The sequence below is a fragment of the Pristis pectinata genome, chromosome 9 (genome assembly GCF_009764475.1).
Source record: "Pristis pectinata isolate sPriPec2 chromosome 9, sPriPec2.1.pri, whole genome shotgun sequence".
NCBI classification, from domain to species: Eukaryota; Metazoa; Chordata; class Chondrichthyes; order Rhinopristiformes; family Pristidae; genus Pristis; species Pristis pectinata.
The window spans coordinates 33,628,899-33,641,128 of NC_067413.1; the positions used below are offsets into that span (position 1 = coordinate 33,628,899).

The window sequence follows — 12,230 nt, forward strand, 5'->3', positions numbered from 1 at the left end:
CTTTTAAGTCTCTTTTCAGCTCAGGAGATCTTTTCCTCTGGTCTCCCCTCATATCAGAGATATTGTCATTCCAACACATCTCCCCTGCTTTCCTTCCAAGCATGGGCATTCTTTTTACTGTGCAGTTCCCAGAATTGGACACTATCCTTCAGTTGACCTGAAGATCCTCTATTCCATCTTACAGTGTGTGTACAAGGCCACATGTCAGACAGCAGACCTGTTTAATTATTTATTAAGTTCTTCTTTAATTATTTGAAGAACTTAATAAATATTGCCAAAAAAAATAGATTATCAATTAATATAAAAGACTACAGCCACCTTAATGCATTGCCATTTGCATGCAGATACATTTGATTCTAACATCACAAATCACAAAAGTCTGAGTTAAACAGTTGGAATCAATTTCAGACTCCCATCCTGTGAACACCTGCAAAACACAGTGCTTGAGACTTGCTTCAGATTAACCACAATTTTCTAACCTTGGTGGCAAACAACCTTTGAAATAAAAAGAGGCACAACAGACTGCAGATGTTGGAATCTGGAGCAACCAGTTGCTTTGAAATAAAGACACATTTGCTTTGCAACCTTTGTTTGAAAGAATATGTCCATTTATCGAAAAATAAATCAGTCCAACTTTTGCAACTCCTGGTTGCACTGTTTATGGAACCATCCTTTGTTTGCATTACAATGGACTGAGAAGAAGCATGCTTGATTTAAGTGCATGACTAGACTTCCAAAGAATGAGAATTGTTAACCTGGAACTTGAAAATCCCAGCTACTTTCCAAGCTGTAAAAGGAATCCTTGCACTAAATACAGACTAAACTGTTTGATCTGACGAGTGGTTCAAGCTCTGGAGATGCACATTCCTCAAGGCTTCTACATGTGAAAAACAACAACTTCCATTACGACCTCCAGCTGCCCTGCCCAATTAAACTACCCATTTGCCTATCTCCAATCTTTTTCTTAACCTCCACTTTGATTTTTATTGCTTGTATCTTTTTCTTGGCGATTAATCTTCAACTCCAAGAGACCCTTAGCCAGTTCTGGAGAGTTGAAAATTCTAACCTATGCTTGCTAAGGCAATAGGACTATGTGACCTTCAGGGTGTATAATACTATCTTTTAATCAAGCTTTATGCATTTTGTTTTTTTTTGTGAAACAAGATGGCGTTTATTTTTCAGCTCTAACGATGACAAAGCTATTGGCGTTTTCCATTATTGCACTATAAAACAGGCACCAATTTGGGGATTTCTCGTGTGCCTATTTCAACACAGAAATCACAAAATTTCTGTACACAGGATGCACCTTTATAAACTTCTCTAAAGGACCTGGGAGAAATGCACTGAATGTACAAACTAGTTTCACTCTAGAATACCTTAAATATTGCAGAGTGTGTCCAAGTAGGTTTATAATGATATACTTAATCATAATTACTGTTTAGAAAACTTGCCATAAAAAATTACAGTTTATTTATGATATTTGAGATTCTGTGTTAATAATATATTTCACAATTTTATAAAGTATTTAATTTAGTTTAAAATTATGGCCTTTGTTTTTCCTTCCTGGTTAGTAGTCTGCAAGAATTCTTCAATGTGATTTGCTGTTCAGTGTAATTGATGGCATGATGTTAAATTAGACGCTTGCTTTGAACTGATGCTACAGAACAACCAATTTTGATACTGGTGATGCCAGCCTTAAAGATTACCAGATCTTTGCACAGTTTTCCTTAGTTGGTGGTGAGCATGTTTGCTTCAAAGATGACCATAAAATCTTGAACATCTTTAACATCTATAACATCTTAACTTGTAGGAAGCAGTTTTGTATACATCAGATGTGTTTGCTACCTGTGACTCAATTTGTAGTATTTCTCATTCACCTCTGTGAGAACTCTGGCTCTCACTTCAGCAACAACTCAACTTTAAAAGTCTAGAGTAATAGAGCTATACACACGGATACAGGCCCTTCAGCCCAACCAGTCCATGCTGACCAAGGTGCCCATCCAGCTAGTCCCGATTTCCTGCGTTCAACCCATATCCCACTCAGCCTTGCCTCTCCATGTAACTGTCCAAATGCTTCTTAAATTATACTATTGTACCTGCCTCAACCACTTCCTCAGCCAGCTCATTCTATATACTCACTACCAAACTCTGCGTGAAAAAGTTGGCCCTCTGGTTCCTTTTAAATCTTTCCCCTCTCACCCTAAACCTATGCCCCCATTGTTTTGGACTCCCTTACCCTGGGGAAGAGACTGTTACTGTCCACCTTATCTATGCCTCCCGTAACTTTAAACATTTCTGTAAGGTTATCCCTCATTCTCCTACGTTCCAAGGAATAAAGATGTAGCCTGGCCAACCTCTCCCTATAACTCAGGCCTTCTAGTTCTGGCAACGTCTTCGTAAAACTTTTCTGCACTCGTTTCAGTTTAACCACATCTTTCCTATAACAGGGTGACTAAAACTGTACACAGTACTCCAAGTGCAGCTAATGTTTTAAAATCCCTGCAATCTCAAGCCTCAACCCCTCTGAGGTAACTGCACTTCTTTGGACCATAATAAGACCATAAGACATAGGACAGAATTAGGCCTTTCGGCCCATCAAGCCTGCTCCACCATTTGATCATGGCTGATTTATTTTTGCCCTCTTAACACCATTCTCCTGCCTTCTCCCCGTAACCTTTAACGCCCTTACTAATCAAGGACCTATCAACCTCCGCTTTAAATATACCCAATGACTTGGCCTCCACAGCCGTCTGTGGCAATGAATTCTACAGATTCACCACCCTCTGGCTAAAGAAATTCCTCCTCATCTCTGTTCTAAAGGGACACCCTTCTATTCTGAGGCTGTGCCCTCTGGTCCTAGATTCTCCCACTACTGGAAGCATCCTCTCCATGTCCACTCTATCGAGGCCTTTCAATGTTCGGTAGATTTCAATGAGATCCCCCCCCTCATCCTTCTAAACCCCAGCGAGTATAGGCCCAGAGCCATCAAATACTCCTCATACATTAACCCTTTCATTCCCAGGATCATTCTTGTAAACCTCCTCTGGACCCTCTCCTGGGCCAGCACATCCTTACTTAGATATGGGGCCCTAAAACTGCTCACAATACTCCAGATGTGGCCTGACCAATACCTTATACAGCCTCAGCATTACATCCTTGCTTTTATATTCTAGTCCTCTCAAAATGAATGGTAAAATTGCATTTGCCTGTCTTACTACTGACTCAACCTGCAAGTTAACCTTTAGGGAATCCATTAGGACTCCCAAGTCCCTTTGCACCTCCGATTTTTGAATTCACTCCCTGTTTATAAAATAGTCTATGTCTTTATTCAATCTACCAAAGTGCATGACTGTACACTTCCTTACAATGTGTTCCATCTGCCTCTTCTTTGCCCATTCTCTAAACCTGTCCAAGTCCTTCTGCAGACTCCCTGCTTCCTCAACACTACCTGCCCCTCCACCTATCCTTGTATCATCCACAAACTTAGCCACAAAGCCATCTATTCCGACATCCACATCATTAACATATAACGTGATTGTTGCTGAATTTTGTTTACTGAATATTGTTGCTGAATTTGATTGTTGCTAAATTTAATTTCTCCACCATTGACAACCATGGCTTCAGCTGCCTGGTTCAATGATAAAAATGGAAAATATTCTTTAGCTTTGCACAGCATTGTACATTATATTAATTGCTGGCCTTAACTTAGCAAATCACTCAAGCAGTGTCCTGGTTCATGATATGTTGGGTTGAAGCTTGCTGGTTGAAATCATTGATTCTGATTGGAACAATGGTATTCAGTTGTTTAAACTTTACCAAACCTCAAACTTCTGTCCACCTGCCATGGAAGGCAGATGTCCACAAGTCTTACTAAGTGACAGCACTGCATCTATGACTGTGGTCCGACACTGGACTCCACCTGGGGGAAGGGTGGGGAACAGTCTTGCTGAAGTTACGATAGGAGACGCATAGGTTTCAATGAAGATTCAAACCCCTTCATTGGAATCAGAATCAGACTTATTATCACTGACTTGGATGATGTGGTTTGTTGTTTTGCAGCAGCAGTACAGTGCAAAGACGTAAAAGTATTATAAGTTATGAAATAAATAAATAGTCCAGAAAAAAAGGAATAACAAGATAGTTCATGAATGTGGTAATTCAGGTCTATGAGATGTAGGTTAAGTTTTTTTTAATTTTACTTTTGTTTATTGTTAATTATTTCTAAGTGCTTTACATTTCATCAATTATTTTTATTTAAAAAAAAGACATTTAAATGATCTTAATATTTAATTATTTATTTCAATTTAATCTATTTTAGATGTTTCTGAATATCAGACACATTAAACACATAAAATCTTTGCCCAGTTTGACAGATGACAAAGCAGAGTTGTAGCTTTGTTCTCTGTCGGGTAGTTCCAGGGCAGGAACCCAGTGACTGTCCCAACCTTGCCACTTCACCAGAGGCTCCAAAGGACCAGCAAGATCAGCTGTCCACATTGGGCCTACGCAGGGGTATTGGCCAGCAGGCTGGGTTCAGTCTTATCTAGCCCAATTCTTAATTAGAGAATGGGGGTGGAGCATCTGACATGTATTTTGTAGCAAGAGTTAGAATTTCATAGTTCTTGAATGTTGAATATACTTATCCCAAAAGTAATGGGAGTTCCCTCGGCTTTTTGTCTGGGATGCTAAAAACTCCTTAGCCTCGTTGAAAAGGGTGTTGACGATTTAAGGTCTCGAGACTGTCCTCCGAGATCACTTGCATCGAACACTAGATGAAAAGCCAGTGCAGATGTAATTTATCGTCAGTGTTTCCTTTTAAAGAATAATTGTGGAGACTTGTTCCAATCAATATTATGGATTTTTGTTGTTAGATTTTGTAGTCTGCACCATAATGAGAGATAGGGGACAGTGTCTGTTTCCTAATAGAAAATAAAGGATTTGTTTCCATGTCACTGTGCATTTAAATTAAAAAGTAGAACATGTTCGGGGGGAAAATGCATATAGTTTGCATTATATTAACATAAAAGCAATATCTTTTGAAGTGATATTCCATATGAAAGCACTTCTTTTATCCTCCTTCATTAAAGGAAGCAATCTTAACTCTTAAGAACAGTCACTACATACTTGTTACACTGCTCCTGGTTCCTTAGTAGACTAAAGATTTAAAAGATCGCCTTAGGTGTGCAGGTGAACTAGTTCAGTTTGACCTACGCCACTGAACTGTGACTTCCAGACAGATCTCAGAGAAAATTTGGTGGTTATTAAGAGGTTGGTTTGCTCTCTTTATCTCTGGAGTAAAGAAGGTGAAAGAGTAGATTGGTGAACAGTCCTTTTACCACAAGGTGCACCATGGGCTACGATAAGAACAGATCAAACAGGCCAGATTTTAATAAGAGTGATGTAATCTATAGTAGTCCATTTAAGACAAGTTACTTGTAGTTAATAACATTGAAACCTTGTTCATATTTAGACCTTGAATAATCTTGAATGATGTTAGTTTGGAAACAAGTCATTTCTAGATAGCTGAAATGCTTAATATTAAGATGCATTAAAGCCTAAAATCAGCTTCCAAGTCAAAGGGAAAAGAATATCTAACTTATTCATTAAACTTACTTCAAGTTACAGAATTATTTGATTAGTTTGATAGAGTTTTATTCTATGAGCAGACCAGGCAAACAGAGACAGCGATACTGGACTGTTGCAGATAAAAATGATTCCCTGTGTACTTGCCGTGCCTTTGTCATTTGTGTTGGTGAAATTGCTCCAAACATGGTCAACAACCAATGAGTTCAAATGAAAATAACCTCTCAGTATTTCTTTTATTCAGTAAATTGATTTAAATAGCAAATAATAGACACCTGGGAATTATTCTTAGACAGTAATGTTAATCAAAGGGTTCACATCATTCCCATAAACGATGGTGTTCTGAAGCCTGAAATTAGATTACTCCCTGATAATCACTTCCATACACTTGTTATTTGTAATCATTTATCTGAGGAAGAATTTGTTTTCACTCTTTTTGTGGGTGATGGATTTGGTATTTGATGTTGATGGCTGAGGCATTCCATGTGTTAATGATTGCATGATTAACAATTTTGACATAATGACATCAAATTTATTGGATTATAATCTGCATTTGGGTACTGGATAAAAGGCTGTTAGAACATGGTAAAATGAAATAAAAACAGGAAATGCTGGAAATGCAAATCGGGCTGCATCTGTGGGAAGCAAAACAGAGTCAATCCTTTAAGTCAAAGCCCCTTCGTCAGAACTGGGAAGGAGACAAAAACACCTCAATAAACTGCAGGGAGGATGGGGAAGGGGGATGTCTCTGATAGGGTGAAACTGGAGTGACCATGGGGATAAGCTATGAACAAGGTTATCTGGTCAATGAGTGAACAGGAGCAGGTAGAGAGTGAGAAGATATACAAAAGAGTGTAGGAGTTGCAAAATGAAGAGCAGGAAGGCATGCCCAGTAGGTCAGGCTGGGCATGTCCTCTACTCCTTGAGAGAAAAAAGAAAGATGGGAAAAAGAAACAAGCTGATCTAATATTACTGATGGTTGACCGACACAGATGGAAAATCAACCTATTTGAATTGGTAGAATTCAATATTGTCCATAAGGCTACGACATGCCTTCAAGATGCTTAAACAAACCCTGATAACAGCAACTCTGGATTTATTCATTGTAGAAAATATGAATGTTTCTTCAGGACTTAAAGGAAGAACCAAATGAATAAACAGGACAGAAAGTGACCCGCATATAACACTTCACCAAAGTCAAATGTCCCAAGGCACTTCACAGGAGCATGATTAGACAAAACATGGTGTAGAATCACACAAGGAGATATTAGCAGCTGGCTAGAAACTTGGTTAAAGTGATTGATCTTAAAGAGTATTTTAAAGCAAGAAGGGTCGCAAGGTGGAGAGGCTTAGAGAGGGATTCCACAGTTTAGATCTGGGATAGCTGGCTGCTAACGGAAGAGTGATGGAATTCAGGGATCTGCGTGATCCCAGAACTGGAAGAATGCAGAGGCATCAGATGGTGTATGTGGTTGAGAGGGTGCTGGTGATAGTGGGTGTGGCATGAAGCATGGAAGATTTTGAAAACATATATATGGTCTTGCTCGATTGGGAACCAGTACAGGCCAGTGAATGCAGGGTTAATGGGAAAAACTGGACTAGGTAACTTAACTGCATTTTTATATGGGTTTGCCTATCTAAACCTCATCTTTTGTTTGCAATCATTTTCTGCTCGCATTACAGAATTTTGCAAAAAAAAAGCCAGACCAGTGCTGTGTTGCTGCAAGATAATATCACATCAGGCTTAATGAAGGCAAAAAATAACATTTTTAATTTAAATTATTACCAGAAAAATAAAAGCATTTTCTTGTTTTAACCTTAGTGGGGCTGGATCATTTTTGCAAGAAATGTACATAAATGGCACATTCTTTTCAACTCCCCACCTTGGAAAAGTAAAGCTCCAGGTAGAATGCTATTCCAGATAATGATTGAGCTGTTGTGCTTTATTCAGGAAGTCAGTCATCGTTTTAACCACGGGAAAGGAAGAAATTTCATTTTCAGATCAATTTACAAAATTTGCTTAATGTATTCTCTTTTCACTGGTTTGATGCTTTCCAGCATTTTAAGATTTGAAAACCATCCAAGGTGTTGTTTAGAAAGAAATATTGTCAGATTTTTATTTTCCTTGTATTTGAAATGAACAATGTCAGAACAGTGTGGATAAAAAACAACTATTGGAGAATGGCAAGAGTTTCAAGAGCTATATCGGTTACATGCTCCTTTTACTAACATAAGCCAATTCGATTTATAGATCAATGGATAATATTGATAAGTGCTTTTGATATGCAGTCTGTTGTTGCACCTTGTTATTAATGCATCTTAAGTACGGCACTCATTCCCATTTTAGATTGTGGCTTCACAAAAGTTGACTCCTTTTGCTTTGACCCAGTGAGCTTGCACCCTCTGTGCGCCTAGTTAAGCTAAAGCTTTGTCCCACTGAGTTTGTGCGTCCAATAGCTGGTGCTTAAGAAACCTTTTAGTGACTTCCAGCTGCCATTGTAAATGGGCGAATCAACATTGAGTGACTGGGTCTGTGGGAATTGAGGGGTAAAGAGGCAGGATACACATAAAAATTGTTCAAGTGCATAAAGCAGCCCCATCTGGAAGACATCTAGCCGAAATGAAGTTGTACAAAACCATTCCATTGATATTAAAGCTAATTTTTATGGGTCTGACAAGTATGTAATTATGTTCAGTGGTGCTTTTCAGATTTTATCTCAGTCAATAAACTGCAGTGGTAATTTCATTCCCATTTGACATATTTACATGGAAACATTTGATTGGAGGAATTAGCAACCCTGAGAGGCTTGATAGATATGTTTTAATGATCTGTGACCTCCACGCTCTTCTTATCTGTTTATTATTGCAACAGGGGAGAAGTCATTTCTGTGTGACCTCTGCAGATTTGCTGGTGGAACTCGCCACGCTCTCACCAAACATCGGCGACAGCACACAGGTCAGTTCAAGTCATCCACCTCTTTAGGGCAATACCTATCAAAAAGATGAAAAATTATAATTGTGACCTACCCTAGCAGAAAAAAAAGTGTTTTCTGCGCAGTCAAACTGCTAATTGCTTCAGTGCTAAGTTATTGGCATAATAAATGATTTGTAGTAGATACACTACGCTTGTGATTTATATGTAAAGAGAAAGTAGCTGATAGGAAAATCCTCCTATTAAATCCGGACTAATGTATTAATGCTGAGATTGTTCTGTACCAGCCTGTGACAGGGGCATGGGTAATCCTGTAATAAACTTAATGGAGGTGTAACCCATTTATATACCTAGTTTTTAGTACACAAACCAATTTTTAGCAACATTCATATTCTTGTCAAATGATACTCTGTGGTAACACAACCATTTTGAAAAACAGCATGAGCACTGTAACATAAAGCAAATATTGGAGTATTTTCCTGTGCACTGTCCTAATTATGGTATTCCTGGAAAAAGTTATATGACACCTTGCTTCGGATGAAATTCATTTTTCTCTTTGTGAGGGTATGAAATCCCACTTATTTTTCACATCTCCCTTGATTATACACTGACCGCAGTCTAGGCTGAGAGGAAAGGAAGTATTCCATTTATTTAACACCTTTCACAGGCTCCAGTCATCTCAAAGCATTTTACAGTCAGAGTAGCACTGTTATATCGGAGAGAACACAGTGTGAAATTAGTGCACAGGAGGCTCCTACAGGCTTAGATAATTTACTCATCATTTTGGGTAGGAGGTGAATGTTCACAAAAAGTATCAGAAGTTTACCTCAGCCCTTGCTTGCCATGGCATTTTTTTTTAAATCTCTGCCTCGGATTAACATCTTAGCCAAAAGATGCCACTTCCATCTTTGAAGTGGTTGCTCAATGCTGCATTCAAGTGTCAGTATAGATTGCAAGTCTCTGGAGTGGTACTTGAATATATGCAGCTGACCATCTCAAACCTTGACAGATCCTGGTGTAAATGGTCTAGCAGTCGGAGTCCATAGGTGACCTGAGCATAATAATTCTCATTACCTGTTCCTCTGACCCCCTTGGACCACCCCCATCCACCCAGGATGCCAATGATCCAGGAATACCTGCCTCACTAACCCCAGAAGTTTCAATTTGAAGTCCAGTTTGCAGTTGACAAATGCAGTAGCACACTCATTAAAAAATACTGTAAACGGAAAGAAAAAGCCTGCAGATACTGGAAATCTGAAAATTAAACAAGAGGTCATCTAAAATACCCAGCAAGTTAGGCAGTGTCACTGGATAGAGAAACAGAGAGCTGTTCTGATAAAAGATCATCGACCAGAAACATTGGCTCAATTTCCTTGTCCGCAGATAATGCTTGACTAGCTGAGTATTTCTAGTACCCTTTCTTTAGATATAAAAAAACTATGTTTTTTGAAACATATCCTTTCAAGAATTTTGCATATCAGTGGTTTTTTTTAAATAAAAGATTTGAGAGGATAGGGTGCTTGGCTTGAAGTGAAAATCATCCATTTGGGTAATGAATTGGACCTATTTGCTCTTTGATTGGCTTGCAAAGGTGGGGCACTACATGACTGCATTGTGTGACCAATTGTGGAGCCAAGACAGTGGGAGACTGACAGTCATGTGAAGCAATCTCCTGGAATATATCCAGTCAGAGCCACTGATCTACAGCCTGAATGTTTGGGAATGAAGTTCTCAGCAGATTGACAGTGGTGTAGGCTGTATTCCAGTCACTCTTGCATAAACAGTTTGCCCTCCCTCCATTGTTGTTACAGCAAACACAGGCTAAACAATCCAGCTTCCTGTAAAACAAGGTCAGAAAATTTGATAAACTTGAATCCAAACTAGTTTCAGTCAGTAGAAACAACAAATCGCTCACAATCACCAGGTCAAGGTATTGGCTTGAATTAGTTTTCATTGCTTAAGGAGGTTAAAAAGTAATTTCCCAATTTTTCTTACTACAATTACACAGGAACTTGGTGAGACCGTAGCTGGAGTATTGTGCACATTTTTTTGCCTCCCTATCTTAAAACAAAAAGATATACATGCCATAGAGAAAGTGCAATGGATATTTACTCAAACGGTTCCAGAGATGATGGGATTACCATATGAAGAGGGATTGAGTCGATTAATCGTCGTCTCCAGGGTTTAACAGAATGAGAAGTGATCTCATTCAATTTTACAACATTCCAACAGGACCTGCAAGGATGGATGCAGGGAGGATGTTACCCCTGGCTGAGGAGTCCAAGGGTCACAGAATCAGAATTTGAAATGAGTGGACATTTCTTCATTCAGAGTTGTGGAGGCTCAGTCACTGAGATTCAAAATGGAGTGTGATAGATTTCTGGATGTTAAGGGAATTGAGGCTTATGGGATATTGCTGAGGTAGAAGATACCCAGGATCTTGATGATTGGTATGCAGACTCAAAGGGCCAGATTTCCTACTCTTGCTTCTACTTATTTTACTCCAAAATGGCCGTTTTGTGTGCTTTTTGCCTCTCTTAAAACATCATATTATTTTGGGTGAATTAGGAAATGCATATTGTGATGCACAAGGCATCAGGATTATGTCAGGGAAGCTGGTTTGGTCCTTTCCTTCCCATTCACTGTTTCTCTGTTATTAAGAAGGATGTAAATGAATTGCAAACACAAACCAGCAGTTGAACACTAGCCACCTGCTAAACCCCTCTGGTAGTTTATAATACCTTCAGAATCTTGATATTCTTATACCTGCTTGTGTCTCTCTTTTTGTTATCCTGTATAAAGAAAGCTCTGCCTTTCTCTGAAATCTGTTCATTTTAAAATGCTAAACATCACTGTGTTCACGACTGATAAAAGGTTAATCCAGTCGTGACCATTTAATTGAGAGCTGGTACTTTATTATGGTGAAAGATGCAAAAATATGCAATCTGTGACTTTTAAAACATTACACCTTATAATACAAGTATCAAAAGACTCTTCAGATTGTGAACATATACAAAAATAAAGTGTATATGATTGGTCTTCAACTCGGTCAATGGGTAAATGCTTTGAAATTAAATCTTTTGTCGCAAGGTTTTTTAATCCTTGCTCTCTTATAATTATAGGAGTCTGTCATGGAAAAAAATAATGAGGCTTTCTTTTGTAGGTGAAAAGCCATTCAAATGTGACCAGTGCAACTTCGCTTCCACAACACAATCCCATCTGACCCGACATAGACGTGTCCACACAGGAGAGAAACCTTATAAGTGTCCTTGGTGTGATTACAGGTAACAGTTCATTAGATACTATTTGATGTGAAAAAGATTAAAGGTGATGAGAAAAGGTTTATTCAAATTAAAAATACATTGCCATTTAAGTACATAACCAGCATCAGTAATTACATATCTAATTAGGAATTAAATTCCTCAAAGATTGCATTTTTTAAGGGTGTTTGGCAATCCAGATCATGTCTTGTTTAATTTCATTAGTTGTGTGCTGAAGAAATTTCAGGATGCATTTTTTTAATTGCTTGTCAAAATCAGATGTTTAATTGTGGAGGGATAACAGGAAGAATGACTTTCTTAAATACAGGAGTGGTTACACTTAATTTGAAGAAGTTGCAGGTTACTTATACCAGAGAACTTGACGTGTTTGCTCCAAACTGATCAAATGGACAGCTTTAGTAAACAAACAACTACATTAAATTTAAACTCTGGCA

At 38.5% G+C, this 12,230-nt stretch overlaps 1 protein-coding gene across 4 annotated transcripts in view; it reads left to right on the forward strand.

The window, feature by feature from the left end:
• znf407 (zinc finger protein 407) overlaps positions 1-12,230 on the forward strand; it is a 379,875-nt gene that overhangs the window by 244,757 nt on the left and 122,888 nt on the right. For all 4 annotated transcript variants that reach the window (XM_052023962.1, XM_052023966.1, XM_052023963.1 and 1 more), the window contains 2 exons: positions 8,456-8,539; positions 11,679-11,799. In XM_052023962.1, coding sequence (XP_051879922.1) covers positions 8,456-8,539; positions 11,679-11,799 — 205 coding nt within the window. The remainder of the gene's footprint in view (positions 1-8,455; positions 8,540-11,678; positions 11,800-12,230) is intronic.